At 41.4% G+C, this 18942-nt stretch overlaps 2 protein-coding genes across 2 annotated transcripts in view; both read left to right on the top strand.

The window, feature by feature from the left end:
• The window catches only part of LOC126481784 (odorant receptor 82a-like), a 93478-nt gene extending 77606 nt beyond the window's left edge, over positions 1 to 15872 (top strand). Inside the window, exons 7-8 of the mRNA XM_050105740.1 lie at positions 5102 to 5261; positions 15679 to 15872. Of these exons, the coding sequence (XP_049961697.1) occupies positions 5102 to 5261; positions 15679 to 15872 (354 nt within the window). The remainder of the gene's footprint in view (positions 1 to 5101; positions 5262 to 15678) is intronic.
• A 457-nt stretch (positions 15873 to 16329) lies between these two features.
• LOC126481783 (odorant receptor 82a-like) overlaps positions 16330 to 18942 on the top strand; it is a 146819-nt gene continuing 144206 nt past the window's right edge. The window contains exon 1 of the mRNA XM_050105739.1: positions 16330 to 16504. Coding sequence (XP_049961696.1) covers positions 16330 to 16504 — 175 coding nt within the window. The remainder of the gene's footprint in view (positions 16505 to 18942) is intronic.

Below are 18942 nucleotides of genomic sequence, written 5' to 3'. Positions count from 1 at the left end.
GTTAGTGACTTAAAATCTAAGCTATCATTACAGCAAAGTGTGTTTACGAGGCCAGCTTAGAATGTAGCAATGCTAAAGTGACCGGTTACAGTAGCTGTTATGTTTTAGCGAAAAGGAAGAAGAAACCTTTCACGATGGGGAATTAGTTACAGAAATAATGAGCATGCTACAGAACCAATGTCTGATGGTCACAAAGATAAATCTGAACTCATGTCTTCTATAAGAGATCTTCAGACGTCTCACTAAATTGTTGCCAGACTTGTTGAACAGATTTCTAAAAACTTAGAATGGCAACTATTTCAGGACCTGCAATCGTGTGAATATTTTTTACTTCAGTTTCATGAGAGCACTGGTATTTCCGTCATTAGAGGGTTGTGTTTTTTTGCGAGGACAGTTTTTCATGAGTTTACGGTTGTGGAGGAGTTTGCAAAAGTGCTACCATTTAATGAACACACTAAGAAAGAAGACATATTTAAAACATTCTTGAAATTTGCATACGGAGCAACTTGCGACTCTGTAAACTTGTTACTGTAACAATCGATGGGATGCCTTCAATTACTGGAAAGAATTATGGATTTCTTGCACTTCCTGCTGAAGATAGTTCACTTGCAAAATCTCTTTCTTGTCACTGTATTAGCCACCAGGAAGCTTTATGTGCATAGGTTCTGAAGTTTGACCATATCATGTAAATTATATTTAATGTAATAAATTGCATCCGATCTTCTTCCACACGTTATCGATGGGTCAGAAATATTTTGTATATATCAGATTTTGAGCGTGGGAACAAAATTTTTCGTGCAGACGTTAAGTGGCTTAACAGGCGGAAAACTGTGGAACTGTTCAAACATCCTTCTGGATAAGAGATGGACAGTATTGTTAAGAAATTGACGAGATACGGTGCATCTAGATTTAGGTTTCTTGGCAGATACCATCTGAAAATTAAACGAGCTAAACCTCCAACTGCAAGGGAAAAATTGCAACATATCTGACATGGTAAGTACAGCGAAAATTAAAGTTATGTATTGCACATTTAAAAAGGAATTGCCTATCACACTTTCCAGCTTTGAATTCAGTTGTAGGAAACGTAAATATTGGTGAAGTGATTATCTATCTTTTGACAAGGATCCTGAAATTCTAGTCACAGAATGTGTTAACAAGTGAACAGTGATTATGTTTTTCAGTAATCCACTGGTTTCATTTGACGTTACTGAACATTGAGGTAAGACATTTGAGATTTTTGGAAATCGTAATCTTAAAGAATTAGAAATGGAGATTTTAAAACATTAAGAAGCTATGTCTCTGAAAACATGTTCGGCAACTTCAAGCAATTTCTGAACTCTGGCGGACAGGTGTAAATATCCCAGAATCATTAGTGTTGCTTTGAAAAGTTTTTCTTATTTATTTTGACTTGAAGTAGTTTCCTGATACACTCACATTTAGATGACGCATTAAGAATTGCGTGTTCCAACTACATACCAGATTTTTATGAACTTACAGCGAACAAGGAATGCTAAACTTCTTCTAATTATGCAAGTTGTAACTGTAAGCAATTTTAATTACAAGTCTTTGAAATACTTCAAAATCGTTACACGTCTGTAGTAGTAGTAGTAGTAGTAGTAGTAGTAGTAGAAGTAGTAATATTAAAATACTCATTATGGTGGCGGCGCACCTACACCACCTTAAGTATAATTTAAATGTGGCCGAGCTCACAAGAAAGTTGGACCGCACTGGCGTACAATTTGAAATTAATGGGTGTGATAACTGAGCGCAGAATATTAGTAAAATTAGTTTCTCTTTCCTGACACTTGAAGACAAGCTCCGTATCGAGACCTAGCAAGACCGACGCCGGGTATTAAGTTAGTCACGAAACTAATAATACAGGTAAACAAATTGTAGTAATTTTCAGACCGGACATTTACAGGAGAATAGACTGGTATGTGGTTGTGATGCTACAAACAAAATGTACTGTTTTCCTTGTTTTCTGGCCGCTGTGGCCGAGCGGTTCTAGGCACTTCAGTCCGGAACCGCGCTGCTGCTACGGTCGCAGATTCGAATCCTGCCTCGTTTATGGATGTGTGTGACGTCCTTAGATTAGCTAGGTTTAAGTAGCTATACGTCTAGGGGACTGATGACCTCAGATGTTAAGTCCCATAGTGCTCAGAGCCATTTGAACCATCTTTCCGTGTTTGTGGTTTGCGAAAGAAATACTGGGTATGAAACGATTGTACACTAAGAGGCTTGACGATCTCGCACATTTATCATAGAAGATACAGAAACATGAGTGGTCTAAATCACAAATGACATCTTTTAGGGAAACGGTATTTGAAAACAACTGGAGAGTGCTTATAGGCAATCAGTTGAAATACTGAATTGGCGGATTTGCGAAAATCGTTAGGTACTCTCTAAAATTGTGGCCTGTATTAAATTTTGTGGTGCTTTTGCGCTCGCATTTCATGGGCATGATAAATGCAGTGATTCATCAAATCCAAGAATTTACACGGAATATACACGGTCCAGTCACTTTACTGTGATCACCGTCTATGTCTGACAAACGCGTAATATCGACTTAGAGGCGACCGTTTTCAGCACTAGCAGTGGACGACAGACAGTACAAAGCGTGTTGGGGGCAAAGAGGAAAACAGTGAAGTCGTTGTCGTAATTAAGAAACGCAGCGATTTATCTGGTCTCCAAATGGGCATGGTTACTGGCTTTTGGGCCAAGGATGGAAACATTTCCGAAACGTGGTTAAAGTATACCGTGCAAGGCAAAATGGCGCTATCAAAAGCCGGTAGCGAGGCAAATGTGGTGCAACACGCGCCGTAAGTGACAGGTGTGAACGACGGCTGCGGAGATGTGTGCGGGAGAATAGACGTGCAACTGTTGAGCAACTGACCGTCCAGATAAACCAAGGTGACATCTAAGTGTCTCCTCAAGCACTGTTCAGCGAACGTTGCTGCGTGTGGGCCTTCATAACAGGCGCCTGGTTCATGCACCTATGTTGCAAGCTGTTCATCGGTGACTAGGCTGGATTTTGCATGACGACAGGTAGCCTTTTCAGATGAATCACGTTTTTTCTCCATGGACAGAAATCAAACAGCTTGCAGCGGTCTTTGGAAGGGTCCAGGCTGGAGGAGGAAGCGTTATCGTCTGGAGAATGTTCTCGTGGCATTCCCTGGATGATCTCGTCATACTAAAAGACACAGTGGATCAACACATATATGCATCTGCGAGGCCTGTTCAAAAAGTAAGCTCCGATTGATTGCCAAATTGAAACCACAGTGAACATCAGAAATGTTTTACTTGTAACAATTAGCTACACCTTTCAGCTACTTCTCTACGCAGTCGCCGTTCTGACTTAGACTTTTGTCATAGCGTTGTACCAACTTTTCAATAGCCTCATCATAGAAGGCAGCCGCCAGTGCTTTCCGCCAATTCTCCACGCTGGCCTACACCTCGTTGTCTGCGTCAAAATGTTGTCTTCAAAGACAGCGGTTCATGTGACCAGAGATGAAACTCAGGGGGAGACAATTGCGGACTGTATTGTGGGTAATCTCACATTTCCATTTGAAAACGATGCAGGAGCATCGTCATTGCCCCTGCAGAATGCGGCTGAGAATTGTCTTGAAGAAGAAACAGCACGACAGTTATGTAATGTTAGCTGCATAGCTTCAGGCGAAATTTCTCACCAGGCCCTCGTACTTGGCGGCAGACACTATTTTCTAGCCATCTTTACGCACTCACTGCGAGCTCAGAAATGAGAAGAGCGACGTGATGCTAACTGGGGTTATACTAGAGACACTACCCAACACATCTGTGCAAAGCTTTATCGGATTTTCATAGTCGTTTCCATTTCGCGACCGATCGGAGCTTACTTTCTGAACGCCCCTCGTGTTTTTGGGAATCATGTCCAAACCTACATGCAGTTTGTTTGCCCACGGCACGATGGTACCTATCAGCAGGACAATAAACAGCTCTCAGTATACGTGTGTGCTTCGAAGAACACAAACCGAACTAGGTGGACTGGCATTCGAGAGGCTGAAGGTTAAAATCCTCGTCCGGCCATCCTGATTTGGCTTTTCCGTGATTCCTCTAAATCCCTCCAGGCAAATGCCCAGATGGTTCCTTCCAAAGAGTACGGCCGATTTCCTTCGCCATCCTTAAAAAAATCCGAACTTGTACTCAGTTTCTAATCACCTCCAAGTCGACTGGATGTTAAACCTTAATCTTCCTTTCGAAGAGCACCTTGATGAGTTTCCTATACTACTATATACTACCATTTTCTGAAAAGGTAAGGAACAAGTGAGGAATCATTCATAGAGTTCTGCAGTGGTCGGCGTTAGAGTAACTGCTACTCCTCATACATACGGTTGATATTACACGTAACAAACGATAACAGGAAACAGTCGCATTTGCATCTGTCTTCTCTTAAGCTTCGAAGACACACTGAATTTTGTGTAAAGCCAGTTAACGGACGTAATACCAATATTAAATGTAATCATTAGATTGTAGAGTAATTACAGCTGAAGGAACAGAATTAGCACTTCACAAAATCGTGTAATAACAAATATCATCTTGTAGATACTTCTTCAAAATGTTAAAAATTTTGTCGAATTCTTATCCTACTGCAGTTTGAAATCAAGTAGGGATCATGAAACGTTAGGAAATATAGAAATCTAATTAAAAATACAAGTTTTTATTGGCATTTGCTATTATTTAATAACCAATTGTTGTAGAAATGTCTGACAAATGAAGCACACAAGTAAAGAATGTGCAATAGCTATTCGTAAAGGGGAAGATAATAATTTCTTCACTATTTAGCACACTCATTGGTAACTGCCTAACACACACACACTTCGTCAATAGCTTGCTGGCTGGCTCGTCACGTACCATTATAATACGTTTGCTGATGAACGTTGTAAATATGTTACCAACAGACGAAAAACTTAACGACGTATAAGAATAGATATAGCACTAGCACTCACATTTGAATGCTGCATTTACTCGAGCAGTAAAGAAACAAAATGAAATACAAAGGTGTACGCTGCCTGATTCGCCTTCCCACTCTATTGTTTCTGCTTCCATTTGTCTTCTTGTTTTGCAGAGTGAACGCCTGCAGATGTCTGCATACAGCTGCAACTGGATGGATGCTTCCCCGCGGTTTCGCATGGAGCTACGCATATTCCTGTGTCGCACGCACCGACCGATGCGTCTCACCGCCAGCAAGTTCTACACCATCTCGAAAGAGACTTTCCTGACGGTCAGTTTGGCTCTCTGCATTCCCCCTTAAAAGGAATATTTGTCGGTATCTTATGCTAGAATATCCAGTGAGGAATAGACTAATGTCCATAATTTAATCGTTATTCGTGGGACCTCTAAAGAACAAGAAGTGGAGCGATAAGTTTTTGCAGAAGAATTACTGTAGTTATCGTTTCCTGCACCTAATAAATCAAAGGGCTCTAATTATATTTGGTTGGTAGTCGTCGTAATGTTCTAATTATCGCCTAAAAAAAGTGTGACCGTGAAACCTGGTGTCAGTCCCTCGCTACTTATTCACCCTTCAATGTGACAAATGTGACACATTTTTCCAACGAGCGGGTGACTTGGCTCCCACCTTGGTTGTAGAAGTCAGTACTCTGCGTTCAGGAAACATTGCCCCTCGAAAATTACGTCATCGTCACTCAGGAAGTAACTGCCACACAGTGTTGTTCGCCCGATCAAAGGGGAAGAAGACAGGAGAATACGGTTTAGGTTTACCCTTTACGAGCATAATTGATTAGTGTCACAGCATAGAAATCCCGAAAAAGATCATGGCCTTACACTGTGGTAGTTAGGTCTTTCTCCTTCTCCATTCCTTGCTTTGCTGTTTGGCTCGGGGTCTCAGTGATACACCCAGCGCCCGTGCATCACGAGTGAGTGGATAAGAATTCATCTGAACTGGCCTGAGGCAGCTGCAGCATTGCTGCTATTGCTCCCGTACGCCGGTATTTCTGAGTGGATGCGAACAGTGGCGGAATCCAGATGGCTGCAACGTTTTTTTTCCAGAAATTCGTGCAAGATATTGCAAGTTGACCCATGATAGATTTTAATTTTTTTTTCACCATCACTTCTATTGGGATACTCTGGTTTCCGAGCCATAGATTTCTACTTCTCTAGCGATTCCCGGTTCTTTACACATAGATTGGTCTGCCACTCGTTTTCTTCGTTCGGACATTTGTGACCACACTGGGAGCTCTGTGCCACCTAATCACTGTATCATATGAGGGCACAGTGCAGCCGGACACTTCTACCAACTGTGCGTGGATGTTGCAGCGCTGCTCCTCTTCAAATTTAGAAATAGAGTTACAGTACGATACTTCACTTTGTGAATGGGCTGGCCCGTTTTTCCTCTTATAGCAGCATGCTATGGTCTCGTGGCACCAGTGTTTCAGTATGTGCCACGATTACAAACATTTGTTTGCGAAGAAACACAAAAATTATTCCGTAACTTTATTTTTTATCGAAGGTGACAATTAAAACTGCTTCTTCTAATCGACTGACTGCTGCACTTGGTTGCTATAATTGATTACCTCCGCCTTTCTCATATTACTCTTTCAGAAGGACCTAATTACACATTTTTATAGACACTGTTTCTTGTCCAATCCCTCTAACATCATAGCACTGCTGCCTGTCTAGTTGTATAGCGTCTATAATATATTCGTCAGCTCCAGTCTTTGTTTTATGTCGTATTTGATACACACTCCAACTCTAATAAACTGTAACACAACAACGCTGCGTTTCTTCTCACTGCATTCATCTGCAGACATGTAATTGTGTATTATTTTGTTGCTAATATCACATACTTGTGAGTTACTGTGATTCCTTGTTACTTCTTATAGAACTGCTCCAACATCTATCCTTTACCTGCTGGATGGCCCTCTGGTCCTGATTCATTCGACATTCTGTATCTTTCTCTTGTACTGGTTGCTTATGAAACACAGATCAAAGACCAATTAAAATTGGTACCATTCAACACATTTAAACCATGAGTAAATCTTGCAGCAATAGCCATTAATGAAAACATATACGACAACGTTCTTAAAATACAAATGAATGGCAAAAGAGTGAGATTTGCTGTTTTCTAGATGAAATAGCTAGATGTTATAGATGACAGACGTAACCATTGCTCGGTCAGTAGCTGAGCTCTCGCACTGCTAGCGTGGACAAAACAGTTCACGTTACGCGAGGTCAGCAGGAGAGGCATCAAGTGGGTATTGTCCGTGTCCACAGCTGATCAAAGAACACGGCCTAGTGAGCGGTTACAGTGTATGATGCGACTTACAACGACAAAAACAGATGACTGTAATGAAAGACAAGGATGTATAATCCAATCAACACCGCAGATGCGTTGTTGGTGTTTTTCAGTTAAAGTGTGTGACAAATGCCCTCTTGAGACCAGCAGAGCTTGTTGGTGGCACTCTCAAGCAAGAAGCCGTTTGACTTAGAGCATCCCATGCCCATTCATTTACGTTCTGGAGAACGAACTGGCCACACACGAAGATTTTCGAGGCTTTATGTTCTCATAATTCTGTCATTCGCCCAGCTGACAAGCCCCATAAATAAGAGAATCATCATTAAACAAAGAATCCCAACTTCTTGTGCACCACAAAAGTGTATGTATACCAATGCAAGACCACTGATGTAGCAGAATCTGTATAAAGTACAAAGCACCTGTTCCTAACTTTTAGCTCCTCCCCCCCTTCCCCCGCCGCATACGCCTTCTCATTTCTCATCGTATTGGATGCCGTATTGCGTTACCAATTATTAAATTGTTGATACGACTGTGTTACGAAAACCAGTGTTGTTTAAGCCAGTACTGTGAACCCTTGATTTTGAGAGCTAAGACAATGCATCGCAAAACAACACGTTGAAACATTTTGAACTACTTCTCCAAAATACCACGACTTTTCAACTCCGTCCTCTCAGGCCGGGAAATGGAAGACCCACCACAGTTGCAGCCGCTGTTGATTTCAAACAATAGAAGCGTAATTGCTAATCCAAAACTAGCGTTCTGAAGCAAAGTCAACATCTTTTATTGACACATCAACCTCTGACAGTTCAACATCAGGCTGTAAGTGTGGCAGAAGTGATTATTTGCTATCAAAGTTGATGACCACATGAAGCTACAACACTTCCAAAACCTTTTTGTGCCAGAAGCAAGATTCAAATTTCCACTCACTTTGCAAAGTGGCCAATATCGTAGTACAACCTAAGTTGGATGGGGAAATATTTTTGGTTGGTATACTCTCCCAAAGAAGACGGTGCCTTCTGTAAGTATTGCGAGCTTTTCGCTAAGACAAGTTCCAGTAAAGGTAGTCATCAAAATGTTGGAGCCCTGATAACCTCCAGGTTTTCGAAGTGGAAGAATGCTCTTGAATGTTTCATCATCCATGCGAGCAACTCTTACCATAAGGCTGTTGCAATCGAAAGCGACAATTTTGTTCATATGATAATGAACAAGACAAAAGATATAAAATAATGTTTGCACCAAAGTTTAGTGGAGCAGGTGGTTAAACAAAGAAAACGCATAATCTTTATCATCGAGGCGGTTTTTCTCAGTTGATGTCGGCAGAGAGCATTAAGGGGCCTTCGGGGATATTATAGTTCGCAAACAAGGTGACAAGAACATTGGTAACATTCGTGGCATTCTAAAACATCGCGCGAAAGGTGATGAAAACGTACGAGTAAGTTTAGAAGGAACTCGTAATAAATACGTTCCAGCCCCAGTACAAAATCAGATCGGCAATTACATAAATAACCATCTCCTGGGAAAGCTTTTTCAGAGCACTAATGATGCCAAAGATTTCACGGTTCTTGCGGATGAAACTGTTGATGTTGCTGGAAGAGAGCAACTATCTCTTTGTGTACGTTATATTTCCACGGAGTTCAAGATTCGTGAAGATTTCTTGCAATTAATTCCAGTTTTTGATATGACTGGCAAACGATTAGCTGGAACTGTAATTGAAAATTCGGTAAATTTTGGTCCCGTTGTGTCATTTTGACTGGGAAATGGCTATGTTGGTGCTGCATCCATGTCAGGAAAACCCCGTGGGCTCATACATTCATATAAAAGGACTATCCTTTAGCTATATACGCATTGTGCAGTTCATAATTTCAATTTGGTGCAACATTCCACTTATCAGGAATTCGCTTGGAATACAGGAAATTGTACGTAATTTCTGTGGTCCACCGAAGCGCGGGCAAGTATTAAATGACACCCTTGAATAATGAACCGATGTTCGCGTCAGGAGTTTGAAACGTACTACACTCGCTAGATGGACTGAGCATCTTCGCAGCTTACAAGACTTCAAGGAAATATACAGCTGTGTTGTTTCAGATCTGGAGAAGATTCAAGAATTTGACAACAAAATCACATTCAACGATGCTATGACTGTTAGCAGCCACTACCAAGAGAGATTTTGTCATCAGCTCGGTTATACTTTCTGATTTGTTTGAGCTGGGTGAGTCCATTTGTCGTCAACTTCAGATGTAGATACAGATGCAGATTATGCAGAGTTAATCAGGATTGCCAGGGATCTCACAAGGCACCTGCTGGCAAGGAGAGAAAACGTTAATACTTTCAACCGGATTTTGCACAGGCCAAAGACATAGCTTTGGCCACTGGAGTTGAAATCAAGCAACGGCGCATTGCTACCAAGCACACACATCGTGCAAATCAGGATACCGGTGATGAAGTTGAGCATTACTACAAAGTCTCTCTGTTCACGCGCTTTCGAGATATCTTTCTTATTTCACTGCAGGATCGGTTCTTGACACGTTGTAGCTCTTTAACAACTTTGTCTTCTACCATGAAAACCTGATGATCCATCACTCGCCGATTTAACAACGACAACGGCTGAGGTGAAACTTTTCCATCAACGTCTGAATCGACCGGAGCAGTTGCCTCAAATCACAACGGAGTCTTTGTGTGTCTGCGACTGCCAGATCTGTCCTCGTGTGTTCAGCTCTTGGCAGCTCTATCAGTGACAACGTCCTCCAATGAGTGCAGTTGCTCCACCCTTAAGAGAATCAAGACACGCTTAAAGAAGACAACTAGCGAGGCACGTCTGAATGGGCTCGCTATGATGACGATTCATCGAGAAGAAATGTCCAAGCTGTGATATGTGATATGGCAAAACTAATAGACCGTCAACTTCTTTTGGTACTTTAAATTTCTATTAAACGATTTAATCATTTGTTTTACTCATGGGTATTAACATATCAGACAAAAGCAGATTTTATAAGCTTCACAGTAAATTAACACGGGCCTAGACTATAAAAATAGACAATTAATAGCATCGGTGTAGAAAATTCTCTTAGCAAATGTCGTATTAAAATTATTTAAACGTCAAAATCTTATAAAATTAACGTCAATAAATCGTTTTCTTAATGTATCAGTGTTCCAATTAAACAAATGTAAACCAATGACAAACTTTATTTTTATGATGTTGGACATAAAATTAGTACAGATCAATAAAATTAGTATTCGGTTTGAGCTATTGTAAAAATCCCTCCCACCTACACCCTCCAAATAAAAAAAATATGACCACGCCATTGCGTGCAGCCACCTTCTTCTCCCCTTATGGGCCTCCTATTCTGTCACTATGAAATGGACCTGTACATAAGGCGAAGTTTGGAAGCAGTAATGTCACGGTGTTGATAACTTTCTACACAACTGAGAGAAATGAATATATTCCAGGGGCATGCTAGATGATCAAGAGTGAGACATTGCCTTCCCGACATAAAAACGACTCACCTTTCCTTGATCAGTCCATTGAGGATACGACTTAACATTCACTCTGTCAAGCGGTTTGTTTATGTGAAGTAAATTCTTCTGACGTCTCTAGACAGAGCAGCTGACTCGCAGAGTCGACTTCTCGTCCACACCAAAAATAACGATCCTGACGCTGGCTTGCATCTTGTGATTGAACTTACCCGTATTGCTTTTGAACGATTCCTCTCTCTCTCTCTCTCTCTCTCTCTCCGTTACTACTCAACAACACCGTAACATCATTTAAGGGTGATAATGAAGTCCTTTCACACCTTAGCCTTAGGAGTATTGAGATAACAATGTGTAATGTCATTCGAATTTGTCATTGTACATTACAAAGACTCGAATACTGTAAGCCAAATAACCGCAACATCCAGTCAGAAATACTATATACAAGACCTCTGCCCACACCAGTTCTTGGAAGAACGCTAAATAGTATCAGTTGTGTCGTTTATGTCACATGTGTCCATATCGTCATGACACACTTTAGGCGGCACAACGAGTTGATAAATCTATGTATATTGTTAGTGGAGCTTGGAGATCTCTTAACTTCTGGGTATCAGACTAGATAATAGTAATGTGTAACTCCCTGTGTGTTCTTTGATAACGTGTCGATGAATCTGCAACCATTCTACAGCCAGGAATCAGTAAACACCTCCCAGAAACAAGCTCATACGAGGCGAGGATGCACTGCGGCGATATAACCTCTCTACCGTTTGGTCGGAGGTAAGAAAGACGTAGAACTGTTTAAACGAGTGCACTGATATGGCTTCAACATAAATAAAACAGTCTAAGATGATGAGGTGTAGTAAAAATGAGAGTGAATGAAAGAATTCTCCTATTTTGGAATCAAATTCACGAACGAACAATGAACATCCAGTCAGAAATACTATATACAAGACCTCTGCCCACACCAGTTCTTGGAAGAACGCTAAATAGTATCAGTTGTGTCGTTTATGTCACATGTGTCCATATCGTCATGACACACTTTAGGCGGCACAACGAGTTGATAAATCCATGTATATTGTTAGTGGAGCTTGGAGATCTCTTAACTTCTGGGTATCAGACTAGATAATAGTAATGTGTAACATCAGAAGTAGATTAGCGCAAGCGAAGAAAACTTTCGTTATTGAAATCAGATATTGAGATGGAACTGAGAAAGACGTTATTGAAAGTTGTGATGGTAGCGGTAGCGTGTTTTATCGAGATTGTGCGTGTGGATTCCGTGACTTGTTGAAACTAGCGGACGGGAGTATGTTCTATACTGCACAAACACAATGAACAACCATCTCTAGCTTCACATCTGTGCCCTGTCGCACAACAACATCGCATACAGCATGTAATACGACACCGGCACGGATAAGAAGAACGCCAATTTCGCCACCTGGGTTCCAAGCCAGAATAAACAATGCCGAGTCAAGTGAATACCAATTTTATTAAACCTGTCTCACTCATCCTGAAATACGTTCACTAGCGGAGTAATGCTTCTATTACATGACCTAGAACGACTAGACAAAGAACTGTTAACTAGTTGCGAAAAAGAGTGCAACAGGAACAAAGCATACGAAATAAAACAATTCAGTAAACGTTGTGCTACTTATTTTTGTGAAATTTTTTGTACCCTGTGAGTTTCGTCACTATAGATCAATTGGAACAAAAAGCATATCTAATCTAGTCTAATCTAATTTACACTGCGGCCATAGGCCACGACAACCCATGAGTAAGATTCCTTTGGGGACTGTGTCGCCTTCCAGTCGTCCAGTACAACGGATATTATGACAGTTCATCAGGGGCCAGTATCTCCTTACATGCTAAACTTGCTTCCAATTAAATGTGTATTGTACTGCGAACCCTGAAAAACGATGGTCCCAGATTAGATGGAGGACGGCAGATTCTATTTTCCTACGTACCTCAAAGTAACATGTTTCCAGTAAATAGACGAATTAAACAAAGGGCTGTGAACCGTGGACAACGTTTTCGGCGTAAAGGTATTTTAGGTGCTCGGTGGCTGTTGGACAGTGTTATCCTTCCCACAGGCGAGCAACGATTCTTTCTGGAGCCAGCGAGTTTGCGACCACCTTGCACATTTCGTCCTCCGAGTCTCTTACAAAGAATGACTTTGGCCCCCAAATCTTTGTTTCGCCTGTCTATACCTGACGTACTTTCAACTTCTGAACCAGGGTTCACACTAATTTTGAACCCAATCGGAGAACCTGATATTGTCGTGGATTATAATCACCAGAGTATTCCTATTCCTGTATTGAGGCCTATATTTATGCAAAATGTTTCATGGAATTGCTCTGATTATGACGATTCGTCAACAATGCTGCTGTTGCAGTAGAGATAATGTCTCCATTGCCATCATTTCAATAGTCACTACGGAAATAATAGCCATAGCTCTATACCACAGAAACATACGCCGCTATAAGAAGTTAATGGTGCTGAAGAAACGAAAAAGACTCTCCCTCAGTTTTCCACGCTGTGAAAAAATTAATATCACTACTTTTATTTCCCAACTTTTTCCTCAAATATACTTGTTAATGCTTGCATATGACACGAACGCTGGATAAAGATTCCGTGTATCATTACACACTTATTCCAAATATTTGCCATTAATTTACTTCAAATAGTCGTGTAAGTGTCGCTAGTTTCCCTGATTTCCTTTGAGGATCAAAGTTAATATGGAAAGAGGAGAATAAATTACAGATCGGTAGAAGATGTAACAGACTGATTGATTAATTGACTAGTGTGGGTCTAAACGACGAGGTCATCAATACCGGAAAATGTAACAGACAGAGATTCATTATTCACCTATTGTAACTGGGCAACAGCGTCCTATAACGAATTAATACTCGTATCTCTAATTTCCTTGTTGGTTTCTCCATTACCAGCTGTCCTCGAATGTGTCAGTCCCTTACAATCTCCCAATGCCCTCAAAGACCGTGTGACTGTCTCGTAAAAGGCATCAGCATACGCGCCGAGTATTCTATTCTACTGTCTTGCGCGCGATGTAAATGTAAGGAGCATGTGCTTTGAAGGTTAGCAAACACTCGGTGAGCTGGGCTGTTAGCAGGGCACACTTCATTTAGTGACGTCCGTTTATTTGCTCGTGATGCAGCAAGTTGTGAAGAATGAAACATGAATTACTTGCTTACTATCAGTTTTCACACTGCTCACGAAAATTTCTTGCAGAAATTGCAGAAATTTGCGGAGAATTTTTAGCAGTACTGAAACAAATCTACCAAATTCAGATATAGCGTTCCTAACTTCCAAAATATTACGGTGAAAATAAAAGATTAACAATAATTATTACGAGTTTATTTATTATAAAACAGTAAAACTATAAGTCATATGCATTTCACCCTGTGCTTGGGTATTAAGTCTCTCTACCAGTTCAAAACGATTGTCATCTCCTACTGACAACGCTAATCTATGACATCACACAGTGGAAAACACAAGACACTGTGGTGAAATAACGTACTGATCAGTAGATTTGATATCTGAATTTAGTATACTTTCATGGTAATCATTAACGGATACCTTCTTATCACAATAATGCTTTAAACCTATCGCCCTCTGAATTACGCTGATTCAGCCTCCTGTACATACTTTTCAGGTCTTAGGCCAATAAATTTCACTATTGGTTTTTCTCTTAACACATCTTTCGTTAACTCTAGGTTCTTTTTACTTACAACTGGAATATTGTATTTTTCGCTTTATGGGAAACCTGAAAGATTAAGCAACGTCTGTATCTCAGTCTTAATATCCTCATAAACATGATAAATTAAACTACAAAACTTTGAAAGGTTGGTTTAATTATTGATGTAGTAGCACCATATATACGCTTCCATTATATTGCGTGTCTTATGTCTACCGTTGTTTGTACATTCTGCATGGTTTTAACAAGCACACTGTTATTAGTGACTATGAACAACTTCTTCTCAGAATCGTTATTTACATTTACGTATTTCTGTGCGTTTATCTCAGTGTATGATTCCATCCGACAAACTGGTCTAAACGTTCAAATTATATGTATTTCTTGAATAATAATTTATGATGAAAACAAACGATTTAGATTTTTCTGGTCAATAAGGTACATTTTTTTGTTACACGTAGTAGGCATTTATTTCTTGTTACAAGTGTACGGTTGTGCTATTTTTTCAGGACATATGGGCAAATCAGAATTAAGATCGTGAATACTCTCAGGATCTTCAAGATCTACTTGTAAAATGTAGCCTTTTTGTTAGTCCCGCTGTGGATGTTTGATGCTACTAATGAATGGATGTGCCCAGCAGGTTCAACATGAAGCACCTTCAGAAAACACAACTAAAAGATCTTCCAATTCGTCACAATACAAACAATTTCTTAGCAGATATGAGCTACATCGCTTACGCTAGCCGCTGTGACTAACCATACTGGCTATTTATAGTAGCGTATCACTTACAGAGTCTATGGTAGATGCTCCCGCGATGACTCAGCGGTCTACACTTACCATTGGCTCTTTATGGTGGGCCCAGGACATGGATGGCGTTAAGTCTGGAGTGCACTACGTGCTCAGGGATTGTGCATTCGTAAGTACAGAGCCGTGAAGTCTCGATGGCTACTGCTGGGTAGGCGGCATTACTTAAAGTTGTCTGAGAGAGGAATAATAGGGAAACGTGGCAGTTGCACTTGACTCTTGGATGCGAGACAGTGCCGATCACCTCCTCGGTTGTGTTGCTGGCATACAGGACGGGCCGCATGTGATAGTACATTAGCTTCATTACGGCATCCCTCTTTCCCGTGGAGGAGATGGCAGAACCATCTCTCTGTAAGGTCAGTGGCTGTGATGTAGTTGATAGCTGAGGTTACCACATACTCTTCACTCACAGGGAAGAGATACCAGCACCAGTCAGAGAAGAAGTGTCCACTTGGGGAGAGGCGTCCCAGCGAGGTGTCAGATTCAGGGATGGGCGCCAGCAGCGGCAGAGACCCAGAAGAAGAAGTGGGACCCGAAGATAGAGAGTTCTGTCTGTGTGGTCTTGGAGAACAAGAAACATGCAGGATTGTGGTAGAGAAGAGGTGACCAGGCAGCCAAAGGCGGACTGACTACACACGGCCAGCGAATGCGGTGAAATTTCCAAGATCAGAGAAATTCTGAGGAAGCCCAGCAGGCACCCTGTCCACTGTGCCCAGACGAGAAAAGCGGAAGTCCTCTGAGGCCACAGGAGACAACCAGGCTGGGGTGGCACATGGCATTGTCCTGCAGCAGGCGCGATATGTACTGTGAAGTTACGTGTCAGTGAAGAAAGGAAGAGCATGAAGCGAGCATGACCCACACTCTGAAAGGAAACAGAGGATGTGGGAGAGTGACAGCGATAGGAAGAAAAAAAGGCGTAGCCAAAGGTAATTCGTCAGCGAGGGACAAGCCATGCCGCATGTAGTCGGAAGAGAGCGCAGGAACGCTACCATCAGACGGAGAGTCGAGAATGGTCGAGTGCTGAGGACAAAGGAAGCAAAGACGTCGGTCCAGTGAGGGGGTCATGGTGTGGACTGGTCGTATGGAGGTCGGTGGTGGGGTGCTAGTGGACCTGGAGCCTGTAGCGTGGGACCTGGTGCTACTGACATTGGTGCTGGTGTCACTGGAACTAGTGATGTTGCAGCTGGTGGTGCTACAGCCAGTGATGCTGGAGCTGGTAGGGCGTTGGATCCTGAGGAGTCAGTGGAGGGTATGTAGCTGCTGGAGGTGGTGGGGACAGCAAAGACAAAGAATCAATCATGGAACACAGTGGTCGCAGGGAAGGTGGTCTCCGAATCTACGGCTGCATCAAACTATGAGGAGATGGAGGCTGCATCATCATGCTTGGGTTGGGGCCCTGTCAAGAAAAGTCGGCTGGCATCGAAGAAGCTTGGAGGTGCACTGTAAGAGCCACACGTGACGCAGGGGCTGTGCAGACATGTTGGTTACTTGTAGTCCCTCTGTCGCTCTAAATTTTACTTGAAGCGATTGAGTAATGCATTGGGGCAACTTTTGTATTTGGTGGCCCCAAACTGCAAAAGCTGAGTTCGTAACAGGTGCAACGTTGGATGAGTCTGGAGGATTGGCGACCGCAACCACACGTGAGCCCTTATTTATTCACTTCACAAAAAAAGCAGAAGACTTAAAAAGTGTCTAGGCTCCATGTAGTTTAAACAGTTACCAATGAGTCACAAGTTAAAGGAATACACTCTGAATTTTCACTGTTAATAGCACAGGCATATAAGATTTCAAAACCTCCTTACAGAAGATGGTAATTTTCACCGTACATAAGGCAGAAAAAATTAAAAAAGAAAATAATTTGATGTGTAATCACTGTACTTTTTATAGCAAGAATCGTGCACACAAATATCATACTGACCTTGATAGCAAGAAAGAAGTAATTTGCAACCCACACAAAGCATTGTCTCCCACAGAAAATGCGTTAATAAAGAATTTGAAAGCAAGAGATATGCTATGACTATTAGCAACTCAAGAACCAGACAGTCAGTTAAAATAAACAGTATGCGCAAATCCCTAGAACGGTTGTTGTTGTTGTTGTGGTCTTCAGTCTAGAGACTGGTTTGATGCAGCTCTTCATGGTACTCTATCCTGTACAAGCTTCTTCATCTCCCAGTACCTACTGCAACCTACGTCCTTTCGAATCTACTTAGTGTATTCATCTCCCGGTCTCCGTCTACGACTTTTATCCTCCACGCTGCCCTCCAGTACTAAATAGGTGATCCTTTGATGCCTCAGAACATGTCCTACCAACCTATCCCTTCTTCTAGTCAAGATGTGCCACAATTTTCTCTTCTCCCTAATTCTCTTCAATACCTCGTCATTAGTTATGTGATCTACCCATCTAATCTTCATCATTCTTCTGTAGCACCACATTTCGAAAGCTTCTATTCTCTTCTTGTCCAATGTATTTATCGTCCACGTTTCACTTCCATACATGGCCACACTCCATACAAATACTTTCAGAAACGACATCCTGACACTTAAATCTATACTCAATGTTAAGAAATTTCTACTAGAACGGTTAGTGCATTGAAAAGATCACATACACAATGTCAAATAATCTTCTGTAATCACCAAAAAGGACTGCTTGTAGTCTGCCTGTGGGGAGGAAACGCTGCTTGAGAACAAGGTCAGGAGGGATGAAATCTCTGAAGCAATAATCCTCTTCTCCTATGGATGAGATGGGATGCAAACAGTGTAGAGAAATGAGAGTTTCTAGCAGATTAAAATTGTTTGCCGGACCGAGACACGAACTCGGGACCTTCGACTTTTGCAGGCCAGTTCTTTATCAACTTTTTTTCGGTTGATCTCAGTTTGTTCTATGTTGTTCGTTGTATTTGTTCGGGGTGGATGTCCCACGACACCCTTTCAGGTGCCTCGTTGATCCGTTCGCTCAGTTTTATATTTCAGAAGGTAGCTAACCCTCTGACCGAACACACTGAGCTACCGTGCCGGCCCGACTGAGCTATCCAAACACAACTCCCGACCCGTACTCACAGCCATACTTCTGGCAGCGCCTCTTCTCCTATCTTCGAAACTTCACAGAATCTCTCCCGCGAATCTTGCAAGATTAGCACTCCTGGAAGAAACGATATTGCGGAGACATGGCTTAATCATAGCCTGGAGGATGTTTCCAGAATATTAGCGCACATACTGCTAAAGAGTATCTCACAATTGAATAAATGGCATATACTGCATACACGTTGGTATTGACCTTCGGTGATAGTTTCACCTGTGGGTAAACTTTCAAAATTCTCAATTGGAGGTAAATGAACTCATAAAACAAACTCATTACTTATGTAGTTGTTTGGAGATATACCCTACTGATTAATTATATTACACTCTCTTTCCTTTTGAAAATTTTTTCTTTTTAAAATGTGATCTATCCTTTTCAAGAGAAAACGAGTCTAGAAATTGAAATCTTATGTCACACTATATCTTTTGGACGATCACGGCAATTCTTTTCTATCAAAATGATTAATACTTCATGTTCGATGGTGTCAGTGAAACTTATCTAGGATCTATTTTCACTTCCTTATCGTAATCTATCATCATATCTTTACATATGTTTGTGATAAAAATGTGGATCATAATTACTCAAGTTGTGAATTACGAT

Source organism: Schistocerca serialis, chromosome 5 (genome assembly GCF_023864345.2).
Source record: "Schistocerca serialis cubense isolate TAMUIC-IGC-003099 chromosome 5, iqSchSeri2.2, whole genome shotgun sequence".
NCBI classification, from domain to species: domain Eukaryota; kingdom Metazoa; phylum Arthropoda; class Insecta; order Orthoptera; family Acrididae; genus Schistocerca; species Schistocerca serialis.
Note: the sequence above shows the minus strand (reverse complement) of the source record. Positions and strands in the feature narration are given on the sequence as shown.